Source organism: Argiope bruennichi, chromosome 9 (assembly GCF_947563725.1).
Source record: "Argiope bruennichi chromosome 9, qqArgBrue1.1, whole genome shotgun sequence".
NCBI classification, from domain to species: Eukaryota; Metazoa; Arthropoda; class Arachnida; order Araneae; family Araneidae; genus Argiope; species Argiope bruennichi.
The window spans coordinates 123,283,917-123,299,606 of record NC_079159.1 but is presented as its reverse complement, the minus strand read 5'-3'; the positions used below and the strand labels follow the sequence as shown (position 1 = coordinate 123,299,606).

Genomic DNA, 15,690 nt, shown 5'->3' with positions numbered 1-15,690 from the left:
GAATCCTTAATTTGGTGCAATTTGTTTACAATTTTCCTGCTTCGAAATCTATTTCTTGCAAAGTAGATTACATAGATTTGAAGATAAATAAGCTAAATATTTTTATAGAAATTGCTTATCTATCACTGAACATTGTTCAGGTGCTTCAGAATCGGGGATTCTGAAGCACCTGGTTCACGATGAATGCAAATAATCGGGCTGCTGCAGCGTGAAGGTTTATCTGCGTGTTTCTCGAAAGGCCTCATTATAGATGGATGAACCTTTAACTGCAGTCCTCTAAACAGCTGGGAATCTGCTCATTTTCAATGACAACTTCCCATTCTCAATCTCGAAACAGTCTTTTTGATGTATTTTCCTTTCAGAAATCAATCAAAGAATTATGCTTTCTGTCTCTAAGACATCCACCAGATAAGAGTACGGATACTAAGGGTTTATCACATGCATCGAACTCTCTAAACCAAGGGTGGGCAGACTTTTTCAGGGTACTGGATACTTCTAATTTTTTCAAGGTCACCCAGTGCCGTAGATCTACAATAATTATTATAACTTAATAATAAATACGGAATATGTACTTGCCTGCATAACTACAAACATAATAATAATAGCCAAAAATATAATATCAGATGATGTATTTAATATCAAAAAATTCATAATACATTAAAAATAAATCATTTTCATCTAAAATTAGTTCTTGTAGTTATAGTTAGCAGAAGAGTCCGTCTACATACTGTCGGCCGATATCTCTCGGTATATAATTATTAACTGTTAATCTTGCAGAGGATTCTAAGTGTCCTCTGTGAGACGGGAAATATATGTTGTCTTAATTATATTCATTGTAAAAAATGCAGATTCACACAAATATATAGAACCAAAGAGCGATGTTCAATTATATGCATTTTTTTAAAAATTAGAACACGTCCATTAGATTCTAAAAGTTATTCTTAGATTCTGAACAACGTGCTTTAAAAATTATGTTATTTTGAAGGAGAAAAACTTTGTTTTCCTCAAGAGATAAAGAGAATGCAATGTTCCATAAATATGTTTCTTTTAGATGCGCCTCTTAGGTCTTAATAAACGCTGTCACCTCAAAATATCTTGGTGGTCCACCAGCCGATTGCGATCGACTTATTGCCCACCCCTATTCTAAATTAAAGCCTCGTAGAACTTGATCTCTAACCAGTAAGCTGCCATGATATTTAAAAGGAAAGCTGGAGCTCGAACTAGACTAATTGGCAGGATTTTCTCTCAGTTAATAGAGCTATTTTCTCAGTTGAAGATCAAAATGAATAAATGTTGTACATGCCATAAGAGAAAATGTTGGGAAATCGCAAAATATAACTCACATTAGGGACTTCTTACACGGTCTTTCAAATTATTTGGAAGATTATCAGATATTTTCACGTTTACCACATTATAAAGTACTGTCCTTTCGACATTTATACCTTAAAAATGGTTATTTTGACATTCTCATAGTTTACCAGATATAAAATATTGAGGATATCGCTGTAATAAATCTCACTCTAAGTATTTAAACTTTTATAAAAACAATGGCTAAAAATAGCGTGTGGTTTTATTTAGAAATATTTTTAAATGAAATAGGGCAAAAGATTATCATCAGTGTTACAAAATATCACTATATAGTTAAATTGAAAAGGGAAAAAATGTCACTCGAAACATGTGATTTAGGCACATACTGTTTCTTTCTTTCCTCAGGGTCATTCCGGCCGGACCATCCAATCGTGGGCTTTCGTAGGCGAGACTGGGCTGGCAGTGGGCGACTCGAGCGGATACATCACCCTTTGGGCCCTACTTCCGGGAGATGCCTTTCGAATCATCAAGGAAGTGCGAGCCCATCAAGTAAGTGTTCTGTGCACCATTACTGGATTAAAATTTCCCTTTCTTAATGCTTTTAGTCTGAATCTTTTTCATGATGCAACATCATTCAAAATGCTTCACATAGTAGAAATTGGATTAGCAACCAAGTTAGAGAGTAGTTACTTTTTGGAAAATTGGTACTCTCTCAGAAAAGGTTTTCATCATTTTAATTAGATTTAAAAATAATGAAATTAAAAATTAATTAAAATGTCAGTGTTTGTGCTCAATTAGTTTGGAGTCGAATATTGCTCTAAAACAGTTTTTGTAGTAATTTAAAAATTCAAAGATTAGTTCTTCGTTGATATCAATTTTATTTCGGTAAATTTTTTTAATAATTTTTATGCATATTTTTTATGTACTTTTTGCAGCAATATTCTTCATTGTCTTAATTACTGCGTTTATAACGGTATTATTTTGCGAGCATTATTGTCATAACTAAGAGTATGCATTTAAAACCAATGTAACAAACTAGTAGTTCCTGGATAATGTTGCTTAAACTTCCAGAATAATGCTAGTAACTAACCGAATCTGCAGTCTAGACATGATGCTGATTATAGTCCAATTAGCTGTTGAAGGTTTTCACCCAAATGAAGCACAAATGTGGATTCTTTCACCCCGAAAATCTTTTTAAGAAGCAACCTACTTCTATTTAATGGAAGCAAGTTCGATGATGAGCTCGCGACGAAAAAATTCTTCATGTTTGGACTGTTTATCTGATGTCATTCGTGGAATTTGTACAAGGAATCGAGTTCGACATTTTTTTTCAGGCATATTCCCTTTCACGAACAACTCTGGAATTTTCATTCAACAATGGTAGTGGAAATTTCGCAGAGATATTTGAGCGATGATCGCTGATCTTTGTTTGAACAGGCATTTCAGTACTGAAAGAGTTGAACTGAATGCTATTGAAAAATGTCAGTTACTTCCAAATACTCAAAATTATATTCAAGAATATTTAAATGAATGTGATACTAATGAAAAATAAGTATTTACTTCTGTTCGCTCGAGTTTTGTTAGACTTTAAATTTAGTAATAGCTGGATTCAGAAGTTGCACTAAGTATGACGTTTTAGTGGATTTAATTTTTTTTCTCCGAAAGTTAAATAAATTAGGTTCATAAAACTCCAACAATCTAAACTAATCGTAAAATCTAAGTCTTTGTCTACAGAGGAAGTAAATTTTGCCTATATCCTATCGACAGGGAAAAGTGAGTTGCATGGCGGTCACAAGTGAAGGCACTCTAATTTCTGGTGGACAAAAACAACTCAAAGCCTGGGACGCTCATCAAAGGCTTCAGCACTTAACTGAGATGGAGGTGAGAATCGATGCTTCATATTAAATCTGACATTTCTATTTCATCTGTCTTCAGTCATGTTTGCGAAGATACGATTTGGAATCGAATTTTTACCCACTACATATAGAGAGAGACAAAACCCTTGATTTCTATGATTTATATTGTTTCTTTTTCAGTTGGCAGATGGAGAAGTGAAGGCGCTGCAGCTCCAGGGAATGAGCGGCTCTGCTATCTACGTCGGCACCAATGATGCCATCTTAGAAGGCTCGCTACAGACTTCATTGCAAAACCTCATACCCGTAAGACTCTTTTTCTGCACGAGGTATAGAGAAGACATTGAAATAATCCAACTCGAGATTTTGTCGAATCACACGTTTCATATAAACTCCACGGATCCGAAAAAATTTGGAATTTTATCTATGCATCCATGTGTTTCTGAACATGATAATTCAAACAATACGAGCCTAAATGGATGAAATTTGGTACATGGGCTTAAAACTAAATTTGCAGATATTTGTCGAACTTTGAACGAAATTCATTTGAAGGAAGTTTGTCTGTCATGTCAATGAATTTCATAAAAGACGTAAAGAGCTAGACAAACAAAATTTGCTTCACAGGTTAGAATCTGAAATAAAGATTCCTATCAAACATTGTCAATCTGTCAAAGAGTTGACCGTCTGACATTCTGCCATTTCGCATGAATGTAAATACAATGACTTAATGAAATTCAGTATATAATTTTGTTACCACAACTGCAGTTCCGCATCAGATTTTAGCTGCATTCGATAGGGAAGAAAAAGCGTCCAAAATACACATTCGCACAGGAGATCATAATTTCCTAACTATTGTTCACCAATGCCAATGAATGTACTCTCGGCTTTACCAAAAATCCGCAATTTTATGCAAGGGAGACCTTTATTGGAGGGTTTGGAGAAGACCATTCTCACTGGCGAGAAATGTAATGAGTCATTTAGGAACTAAGTTTCGCGAATATAAAGAAATAAGAAGTGAAAGATCAATGAATACGAAGAATTAATTAATTAAATAAGTAAATGAACCTAAGTAAAAGAATTATTAAGTAAGAAAGAATTTTGCAAATAACAAACTTGCACTGCGTTATTATTAATTGCTAAGTATAAAACGAGTCCTTTAAATCCTGTGAAGAAAAGATTAGCATTATAAATTGTGTTACCTTACGAGCATGTTTCAGATATTAGTCATTAGGTTTTGTTTGTAGGGTTTTTACAATATTTTTAAAATTTGCCCTTATTTGTAGGAACTATGACACACACACAAAAAAATGCATTTAATATCGTAATAACGCGATGATTATAAATGCCGTTGCTTAAAGCACTGAAAGATGTACCTACATAAATTGTTGGAAGATTTATTAAGTATCTCCAAGTATAATATTCTTCAATATATTTGATAAATATGCAGGCGGTCACAAAATCTTTGATTGCAAAAAATTATGAAAAAAATAATTGAATATTATATTGTAAAATGTTTATTATGGAAGAGTTGCCTCGTTCTTAATTTTTTTAATCCAATGGTGATCTTAATTCGATTATTATTAAAATGGTGTCAACGAATGAAAAAAAAAATTTAATGTGCTCTATGATTCTCTGAATTCGAATCGACTATTACTGTTCGATATCAATTTTGGAGTGTTCGCAACGCAAGTTGAAGATATTGATAGATATTGAAATATATTAATATTTAAACATATAATAAAAAATGGTGGAATATAATGAGTACCTTTTCTCTCATCTGCTTCCGAATTATAAAGGGTGTGGAGTCTGGGATCTATGATCTTTGTGTGGATTTTCAAGGTCAGAGTTTCGTCACCGTAGACAGAAAGAGGAACATTTGCAGATGGTCTACTCGTCGCATGATGTGGAGAACCAAGCCCCAAGTAAGTTTTTTTGGCTTTTTCATTAATGGTTGTCTTGCTTAATTATTTTCAGTGAGGCAGTGAAAAGGTGAACCACAAATACTTGGAAGAGATTGGATTCTCAAATAAATAAACAGGTTCTTACTTTTCTGGTGGATAAAATAATAGTTTTGGGATCGGGTTACCTTCCTTCTCATAAGGAAATGAATCTCTTATGGAATTGGTTACGCTGTGGCAGTGAATATGGCTGCTGTGGGTCTTAAGACTATAACCTCAGTTTCCTGTCTTCTCTTATCCTGATGATGATCATTCCTTATTCTCTCCTCATCTAGTGACCGAACACTGTATCAAGATATGACCTACTATATGACCTATCGGGTGACCTTCGGTTAGGGTTGAATAATTGTTATCACTTTTAATATATATAATTACTGTACCATCAGTTTGATTCAATAAATCCACATGAGCGGAGTGGCGGTGGGCTTGCAGCCTTAGGTGCACATGGTCATTCATGAGCTACCTTGATGGTTTCGGGCTTGTTTCTTCCTTGCTCGGCTGGGCTGGTTCTTTCCAAGGGTCTCTCAAGCGCTGGAGAGTTGACTTGTTTTGCTCCTCATGGTGTTCATGGCTTTACACCTTTTTGGATAGGTCGAGACAGCAAATATCTCTCTTCAGTTCACCTCGGATGCTTAGGCAGAGCAGAAGTAATTCTTAAGAAAGCATTTGTAAGTAATTGTAATTCTTGAAAGTAAACAATTTCACTCCTTCACTATAGTGAGTGAAATTGATTCCAGAGCATGATTCAAAGACCCTCACTAAAATAAATAATCGCTTACTTTTTCAATTATATGTAATAAAAATGGGCATCTTCTCTGCCCACCTTAATTAATAATAGTGTTACTTTATGTCAACCAATTTCATCACTACAAAAGAAAGTGTTATTTAAAAACAATTTTGCGCAAAAAATATAACGCATTCTGATAAGCTACGGTTACGAATTTTTGAAATTAATTTGCGCAATTTGAAAAAGTATTTCAGTTAATACTCTTGCCATATATTCAATACAAAAATTCTATAAATTGATCAAAGACTCGGTATTTTTACAATAACTCTAATTTTGCTAAAAACTTATGCTATATTTACCCGAGAACCCCGTCGACAGTGAAATGGACCTTGCAGCCCGAATAGTGGCCGCCGCAGGCATTGTCCGTGATATTCCAGGTGTTTTTGAAAATGTTCAGCGGTTCGGTTCAACGGTGCTGTAAATCCTGTGTTCGTATAAATGGTCGCAATTTTGAGCACCTACTGTGAACTTGTACTTTACTTTGTTGGAATAAAAGTCACATTCGTTACCACTTAACTATACTGTTTCGTTGTGTTCACTTCACTTGTCCATTTTGTCTATGCAGATGACGTTTGAAAACATACTTTCCTATGTGAAATCGGTTTCCTGACGCATTCCCTACCTCTCCACGAAAATTAAACGATAAGTTTTGAATCACCTTGTATATTATATGTGTGTGTGTGTGTGAGAGAGAGAGAGAGAGAGAGCATTATTTTTGAAGCAGAAGACAGTTTCGATGCCAGTGAAGGGACTTTCAATTCCCATTCATTTGTGAAAGTCGTTAAGTTACCAGAAAGTCGTTGCCAGTGTCGTTAAGTTAGCAACGCAACTTACAGTTTTAACTTGCCCTTGAAAATTCATTTATACTCACGAATCATTTGTGTTTCGTGTAAAATCGAGAAGCCCGAGTTAAGTGAATGAATACGTCGTGAACGCATTTATGCTGTTGAAGTTGTGACACAAAATTTATTTCCGTGTCATGAACACAACCATTTCAGTAAGAGAACAGGCTTCAATGCATGAGGAAGTTACCTCTTCAAAAAATAGAATTACAGATGCAATGATTTCTGAAGTTTTAGCAGAACTTTCTAACCGTTTTGTCTCTCGAATCGTTTGAAGCTATCGTGCATAAGCATACTCTTTAGGATAAGATATATTTAATTTGTATTTTTGCATATTAAATATAACACAGGGTTATCTGTCGGTGAAATTTTGGAGTATTTTTTTTTTCATTTAAAGTGCGATTAGCGCATTATATCAATTAATTAGTATCCAATTTGATATAAGAATACCTCTTCCACCACTTTCTGAGCCCGTAAAGTGAACCCTTTGCACTGGAATGGTGACTATCATTCACCATTCAAGATGGTGCATCATTTTGACGTTTTATTTACTTATGTATTTATTTAATTTTTATTGTTAAAAATACCTACAAAAGGAAAGATGAAAATTAAATAAACAGGTTTTAGTTTAGTTATATTAACGTCCAGTTTTTAAAGCAACACTAGGATTATTTTGGGATGGATCTCGTGCTTTTGAACCGCTGTCAATGACGAAGAAGACGCCTGGGTTGGCATCCCCCTCTCCTAGCTTCCAACCACACCAGAGGGAGGACGTTTGGCTCCCACTGATTTAGCGTGCGCCAGACCCGTTTACACAGCGGTTCTTCGGTGGATTCGGGTCTCGAACCTGAAACCTTCCTGTTCCGAAGCCCAGACCTTACCACCAGTTTACCACGGTCCCTTAATTAAACGGGAGAATATAACTTAAAACAATTATATATATTTATTTTTCGGAGAAACTTTTGTATTAAGTGAATAATTATGCATCAAATTACTTTTCCGAGTGCAAAGGGTTACTTCTGAGCACTGAATATTCCTCTGCATTTACCAACATCTGCTACATGTCAAGCTCCTTTCTGCTTCAGGTGGACTGCTGCTGCGTCGGTTTTCACCCCGAGGGTCGGGCTGTGATAGCAGGAGGAGCGAATGGAAAACTTCTCGTTCTGCACGCTGACGGAGGATTGGCGGTGGCTTCTGTATTTGTCGCGGATGCTGCCCTCAAAGCACTCGCTTATAATAAGGGTGAGTGCTTAACATTTTTGGGACATCAGACCATTGTTTGTCAATCAGTTAGGTGATTGTACTATGCCTGAAGACAGGATATAATCAAAAAATAAGCCTTAACTAGATTTTTTTAGGATTTTCGCAACACAAGCTCCAGTTAAGATCGTCCATTAAATGGGTGAAATGCACATTGTCGAATGAACAAAATAAGTTTCATTCGTCAATTTCATAAATAATGACATCGCTGTAACATATCAGAACCTTCAGCATGCAACTGATTTAAAATGAATGATTCGCAGATAAGACGGTTACAAAAACATGGGCTGGAGAAGGATTGAGGAAGACTCGGAATAAGAATTTTTTGCGCATAAAAAAAGCTCGATATTTGAATAATCTGAAAACCACGGTAACCTCAGTCAACGAGTGAAAGAGTGAAATGCTATAAAATATTAATGTGGATCAAGCCGGCAACCATTACTTTCGGAGTCAGAAGGTCATTTGTGAAAGAAGTGTTGACGGAAGAGGTCTTGCTTACTTGCAAAGCTGATATTCAAGCACTTGTCTTTGCAATGTCGTCACAAACATTCCGCCAGATGAATTCTAGCCCCCGCAACATCAAATGTATGGCTTTCTTTATCCATACGAGCCATGAATTTTGTTACTTAAATGTTTATTGCGCATCGAAAAAAAAGATGCACCGGGAATATAAGTCGTAAGGCGTTTTTCGGAGCAAAATTAAATATAAAACAGTTTCTTATTCTCGAGAAAATATAATATTAGAAATGAAAACCTTCCTGAATCGAATAGCTAGATTTAAGAGACAATAACAGCTCAATAGGAAATTTTGCTTCCAATTTATAATATTCCAAAAACTTATAGCAATTTTGAAGGTCAGAGACATTGAAAATTTAGAAAAATTTATACATAGTCAGGGAGCATTGTTATCTTCTTTTTCTTGCCAATATCGATTGAACCGATAAAAATAATGCACAAAAACCTTGACTTCGGTCCATTATTGTGTCTCTTGATGCGCGATAGGATTCCCACAAAAAGGAAAAATAGGATCTTTTCTCAAATGAGGATTACAGGCATTTTCGTAACTCACCATACCGCATTAAATAGTTTCCGAAGACTTTTGACGCCTCTTACGCAGATGGAAATTTTAGACCAGAAAGTTTTGATGCATTTCATGTCTTCTAGTGAGTTTGGTGGCTTCACATAAGATACATTTTATTTACTAAATTCGAAAGATGAATGTTTCGGAATCCCTCGTAGTTTAAATAAGATATCCTATTTAGACTGCGGAAGCAACTTAATAGTTTGTTTGATTTGGCTTTATAACAAAGTGTCAGATTGCGCTTGATTTAACTCGAATCCATTCGATTTGTTGCTTATATTTTAAAAACGATTGCAGGATGATTATCTCATACATGAAAAAAAAATTGGATCCATTATTCATTTTCCTCAGGATTTATGTTGAAACCAAACTGACATCGCCATTTTGAACCTCGAGTAAATGGAAAGAATGACACCCGAGTGGGAATTATCTCTTCAAATTTCCATGGGGCGCCAAGTGGATGACGATTGACCAAGACAAACTTACCACACACAAATAGATAAGGAGCGAATCCGACTTCAAAACCATTACTTGCCGCTGCCGAAGCCGAGATTCTTTGCGACACAAGCTCTTACTGAAGTCTGTTTTATTGTTGTTGATGTTGTTAAGGAATGATTGATAAAAAAAAAAAAAAACACTCTTTTTAGAATTTGTCGGTTCTTAAATTGTTCCTTATCCACTAGAATACAGTCAACACTCCTATAACGCGGTACTCTTAGAACGCGGAGCTGAAATTGCGACAGCCCTCCTATAACGTGGTACTCTTACATTCATTACGGCACTCCACCCCAACACCGTGCACGAAGCACATCGTTGGCGCGGTACTCTTACAGCGCGGTTTCCGTTTAACAACATCCCATCAGTTCTTTCCGTGCACCCAATGAATGGTTTTAATTGGATATGTTTATATAAACATTCAAGCTTATCTCTTAGCCGTTTACGGCATCGGTTTTAGTCCTATCAGAGCTCTTTCACAGTACGTCTCGTTGGTGACCAATTCTTTCTAAAATTTTGTCTGCACCGTCCATTATTCGTTTAGCTTTTTACTGCTTAATTTGCGGTTTATAATTGGACAACATTACACAATACTGTAAGTAATATTCTTCAATTGTTCTAATAATAATAATAATAATAAAGTAATTATTAACCCTAGATTTGCATCAAGTCAAACACAAAAGAAACAAGTAAAGGATTAAAAAGAAAGTTTATATCGCTTGTCTTTTGTATTTATTGGTCTCCATATAACGCGGTACGAATGATGTGATTTGTACTAATTCTGAGTTTCTTATAGCGCGGTTTCCATACAACGCGGTAGACGGTTTCCATAGAACGCGCTACAAATTAGCCTGGTTTGTACGGTTAAATCCCGAGTTCCTTATAGCGCAGTTTCCATATAACGCGGTACGCACTCACTGCGTCATAGGAGGGTTGACTGTAGTTTTATTCATCGCGATAGCTTTGAATGTAGCGAGTCTTCAAAGCCATTCTGATAAGAATGCATATTCAGAAGAAATAATCAAACGAGTACAGAAAAGACAACATTTATAAAATACTGATATGAGAATTTTGATGCTCATGTTGTTTTTTCCAACAGATGGATCAGTTTTGGCAGTAGGATGTGAAGATGGTAACATATACATATGCGGAGCGAAAAACCATGGTTATCTATACAAGATGCATATGGTGCTGAAGGTAAAAAACTGTATGTATGCTTAACAATAAAGAACTTTATGAGCAAGGAGAAATTTCAGAAAACATTTTAATTTTCCATTGAGCACTAAATCTTAAGGACACGCATCAGATTAGACAGTTCCTTTGCCTATTTTATTTGCATTTGGATACATTTACAATCGAAGAAAAATACTCATTTACTATTTCATTAGGACAGACTATTATAGCCATGAACGGGTAAACACTCTTAATCGGAATCGCTGGATAAATTTCATACCCCTGAGATATGCTGCGCCTATTTAAAGCTAAAAATGATTTCAACTAACGAAGTGTTAGCAAGAGGCGACATAATAAACAATGATAGTCTTGAAGGCTATTTGCCAACCCTGGTTACATAAGCCCGCACTTATCTAACTTCTGAAGAATATTTTAATTTCGATTTAACATATATCGGAAGTTTGACAGAAACAAATTTGGTTCTTATCTTTATGATTCTTTTTTATTTTATTAATCATTTAGAAGATTCGAAAAGAAAATTTTCGCAGTGGTTATGTTTCATCCGTAATTTTTTGATTTTAAAGATATTTTTTCGTTCCGTTTTAATCTACTCCCTTTTTCTTATCTTTGATGTTGAAGTACAGCAGCCAAAGAGAGGGAACGTACTTCAAACTTCACAATTGGTAATTAAATTTTATAGACATCAAAATAATATGTTGTCATCGAAGACACATAAGTATACAAAATCTGAAATCTTTAGCACATGACGAAGTGAGTGAAAAATATTGATTATAAAATTACACCTTTGCACGCACGCGCGCACACACACACACAAAATAGGGTTATATTTTTGTTGCATGAAGCACGTTTCACCTTTTGGATGAAGTTCCCAACTCAACCATACTTATCATTTTGAACGCAATGCTCAACGCTTTAGTTTATTATATGTGATTCAAAAATACCGAACTCTAAACGTAGTACCCTCTGTTTCAGAACGAGTGGCCCATTTTACAAGTGGATTGGTCTGGCGATAGCGAATCTCTGCAGTCCTGCTACAGAAACGCAGATTTTTGCGAAGTTGCGCTCTGTAAGTCTACAATAGAGTAAATATAATCACACACATTTCTGAATCTTAAGTAGTGAGACTTTTAATGATAGACGCAGGTTTGTACACATTTTGATAATTAAAGACATAAAAATATTCGATTTTGATGCATCGTTCATGAATGCTGTGAATAGTTTATGATTTCGCTTTTCTTAAGGAAAAGAAATAAGAGAATTTTCTGTGGTTATCATTGCCCAGAGTGTTGTCATTACATTTTAATATACTTCTAGGCCAGTTCCTGTAACATAATAGTGGAAATCGTGTTTTCATTGACTATGTGGTACGTATACGCTCTGTCTCACTTGCGCACATTATTCAACTATATTATATGAGCTCGAATAATAGGCTTACTGGAATCTTTCTCAGAAAAACTTAATAAATAACTAGAAAAACAATGCATACTTCTTGCAATTCATGATGAGTGGGTTGATTCACTTTTTTATGGGATGACCGATGTCTTGAGACATTAAATTTCAATGCTTCTATATATTTGATGCATTTGATATTTGCCCATAACGGATTGAAGAAACAATGAAGTCCCAACTTTCGGCATCCACTCGCACTGCTGCGACTTTTAATACAGGAAGAGTGAATTGAATTTAAAAGGGAATCTGTCTGCTTTGTTTGATTGGCAATGAAATCATTTTTCATCCACTCATCTCATTTCTCAGAATTGTTTTCATTTTCAAGTCATGTTTTTAATTAGTAATAAGCCTGAAACGAATGGCGTCCATCTGCGACTGAAGTGGGTTTAAATTCATAGTTTTATTTATTTTTCCTTTTTGTCACTGCTCTGATGAATTAACAGGAGCGATAGTCATTTCGTGGAGCTTCATTTCTAGATGCACCAAAAGAATTGCTCCTCTTTCTCAACTATTTCTGATTGAGAAGCGTCACATTAATTAAAAACCTATTGAATGATGCAAATTAGGACGTTTTTGGAATCATTTTCAAACTATCTTCCCTTTCGGAAAAATGTGAATGTTGCATCGCATCCCCGCCCCCAAAAAAGTAGAATGATAGTATAAAATATTCTCTTTACGTATAATTTTCAAATTAATTGATGCATAAATTTTCTGTACCATCTTTCTTTTCACTGGCTTCAGAGGAAAAATTTCCATATTCAACGGAATTCGAGCAGTTATACGATTTCTGATAGATCCATACCTTCACCAACAATAAACAAAATTGTAATGAGTGTTTGAGTGCGGTTTCTATAACGAACACATTAACGTATTCTCTGCTCACTTGTCAAATATGTCGGCAACTTCGAATTTACTGCAGAGCACGTCAACCAAGCTACTTTTGTTGTTCGTAGTGGCTTGGAATTTTTTTCTGATTTCATCCATTTTGCGTGAGTCAACTACCTTGGTTCTTTGGAGCATCATGGACAGCTAGCTGTATGGCTTTAATATCCATCTTATGATTACTACATCCATGACAAAAATTTGACCACAGTCCTTTTCAATTGCTGATCACACATTTTCGTGAATGAATCGTTTTGATACCTCCACAGCACTCCACGAAGCAATCATCCATCAATGACATAATATGTGGTTCTTAAATCAGGATGTACGTTATCATAGAAACATTTTGTATTATATCATAAGTGTGCATCATAGGAATTTATCCTTTTTTATATTATCCTTATTTCTCTAGATATAATGAAAAAAAAACATTGCAAAATTTTTCAAATCTTACAGAAAAATTGATTACATTTAACAAAGATATAACTAACCTAGTAAAAACACTCTCGTTCGTACTCCTTCCGCTTGCAGAGAAATCTCCATGTGGATACTCAGTGATATTAGTGTTAGTGATGTTGCTCATTGTTTATCTTCATCCTAAGCAATCATATGAATCGAAAACCCTATTCATATCTGATTATTCTCAGAATTATTTATTACCCATCTTACAGATTGTATCATCTCTTTCTTAGCTTTTATGTAATCGATTGTTTAAATTGCTTCATCTTGTTTCAGGGAAAGTGGCAGAATCGAAGCGAGTGAACTCTGGTTTATCGAAAAGTATGGACTGGCCTCAACACACGTGCATTCTTTCGCATAATGTCTTAGGTGGGTTATTCATCAAGTTCAGTTTTTGGCATTGCAAACGAGGAAATAGAACTTGGATTAGTATCTATAATCTGCTCTTACGATACATTCAAATCCATTCTCGCATTTCAACAGCCTTACAGTATTTGAATTTATTAAAATTATTATAGTGAAAATAAAAAAAAGGCTTTTATTAGAGTTTGCAGGTTAAAAAAAATCGTAAAAGCAGTACAAGATATTACCAGTAATCAGGAATATGAATCATTTTTATCATATACTTCTATTTTTAAAGAATACTTCGCTTTTTTTTTTTTCCCTTTTGACAGTCATTATGGCTCTATTTATTTATAGTATTATTTTTAGCAATTTTGGTGTGAAGTCCATATTTTTTAATAAAAATAATTATCTTCTGATTTTAAATGTTCTAAGAAAGCGTTGTTTAAAAAACATTTTTATTTTGTCATTGTTTTCATTTTCTACTTTTCAATAATTAATATTCTTTATAATTATAATTAAGTATTACGGAATATTAAAATCAATTGTTTCTTAAATTTGCTATAACAAATTTCATAATTCGCACATAACCGAAATTTAATTAAAATAATTCAATATATCCATAGTAAAATTTTGATTTCCTATTCGTTTATTGTATTGGCAAGATTCAATTTTACATCATTTCATAACTAATAAATCATGTAATAAACGAAAATTAGCTAATAAAATTTCGCCTTTACAAACACGAAAAAAGTCAAGTAAAACAAAAGCTACAAAATAGTCTCTAAAAGTTCCTGTTATACATTTTTTCCGTGTTCTTGTTCGATTTTTGATAAGTGTAGAGCTATTAAGGGAAACACAAATTGCACGTTCATTAGGGGAAAAAAATGTGCTCTTTCTGAAAAAAATCTCATTCCGCCGACACATTTTCCTACTCTTAAACAAATTGCATGAACTGAATCAACCATTAGAGGGAAACGCAAAATCCGTGAGATTTTGGCAGGCTTAAAATATGAAGGAATTTACAAAAATTTGAATCAACTTTGAAGAGCTATACTTTTAAAATGAGAAAATTTACAATCCCAGTTGCTCAGTAAAGATCATTTTTATGTTGCAAATGCATTAATTACCTATTCAAAGACCATTTCAGTAGGGAAATATGATGATCTCGCAACCACTTTTTACGAAAAGTGGCAATGTGACAACTGAAATCTATCGAAATATAAATGCTTTATGATATAGGAAAGAATCACATGAAGGCAGCAGTTTTGAAAATTATGCTGCATTTATGAATTTTCGAGCATTTATAGTTTCATTAATCATACAAACACTGTCTAACCTGTTGCTGTACATCTCCAAGATATGTCGCTGGGGGTTTAACAATGAATGTCATGTCATCAGGAAGGAAACCTACTCCGTACCTATTTTATGCCATCGCTACCAAATAGTGCTTCATCGCCCCAACACACACAATTCAATCAAAATGCTTTGTTTAATCTTTTCAACTGTTGCTTTCTCGTGGAATTCTTGCAATTAGATGCGCAATCTGAGTCGAATGGTCCTTGCATTCTATCTCACACTGCATTGCGCCATTTCACTTTCTATGCTCCTACCTCGTCTAATCTTTTTAATTATTGTATCTTCACTTGGATATCTGCCCTTCGTTTCCTGCCTTTATCAGTTTGGTTTTGTAAAAACTGAATTTTCTCATACTCCGTTTAAAAGTTTAGAAACACCAATTTTAAATAAATTTCCACCCATTTGCTTTCTAATTTCGTAG

At 34.6% G+C, this 15,690-nt stretch overlaps 1 protein-coding gene across 4 annotated transcripts in view; it reads left to right on the top strand.

The window, feature by feature from the left end:
- The window catches only part of LOC129985303 (echinoderm microtubule-associated protein-like CG42247), a 48,969-nt gene that overhangs the window by 26,139 nt on the left and 7,140 nt on the right, over positions 1-15,690 (top strand). For 3 of the 4 annotated variants that reach the window (XM_056095284.1, XM_056095283.1, XM_056095281.1), the window contains 8 exons: positions 1,714-1,857; positions 3,076-3,189; positions 3,345-3,467; positions 4,958-5,083; positions 7,834-7,990; positions 10,684-10,781; positions 11,751-11,844; positions 13,845-13,937. In XM_056095284.1, the coding sequence (XP_055951259.1) occupies positions 1,714-1,857; positions 3,076-3,189; positions 3,345-3,467; positions 4,958-5,083; positions 7,834-7,990; positions 10,684-10,781; positions 11,751-11,844; positions 13,845-13,937 (949 nt within the window). The remainder of the gene's footprint in view (positions 1-1,713; positions 1,858-3,075; positions 3,190-3,344; positions 3,468-4,957; positions 5,084-7,833; positions 7,991-10,683; positions 10,782-11,750; positions 11,845-13,844; positions 13,938-15,690) is intronic. The other variant, XM_056095282.1, reaches the window with a different exon arrangement.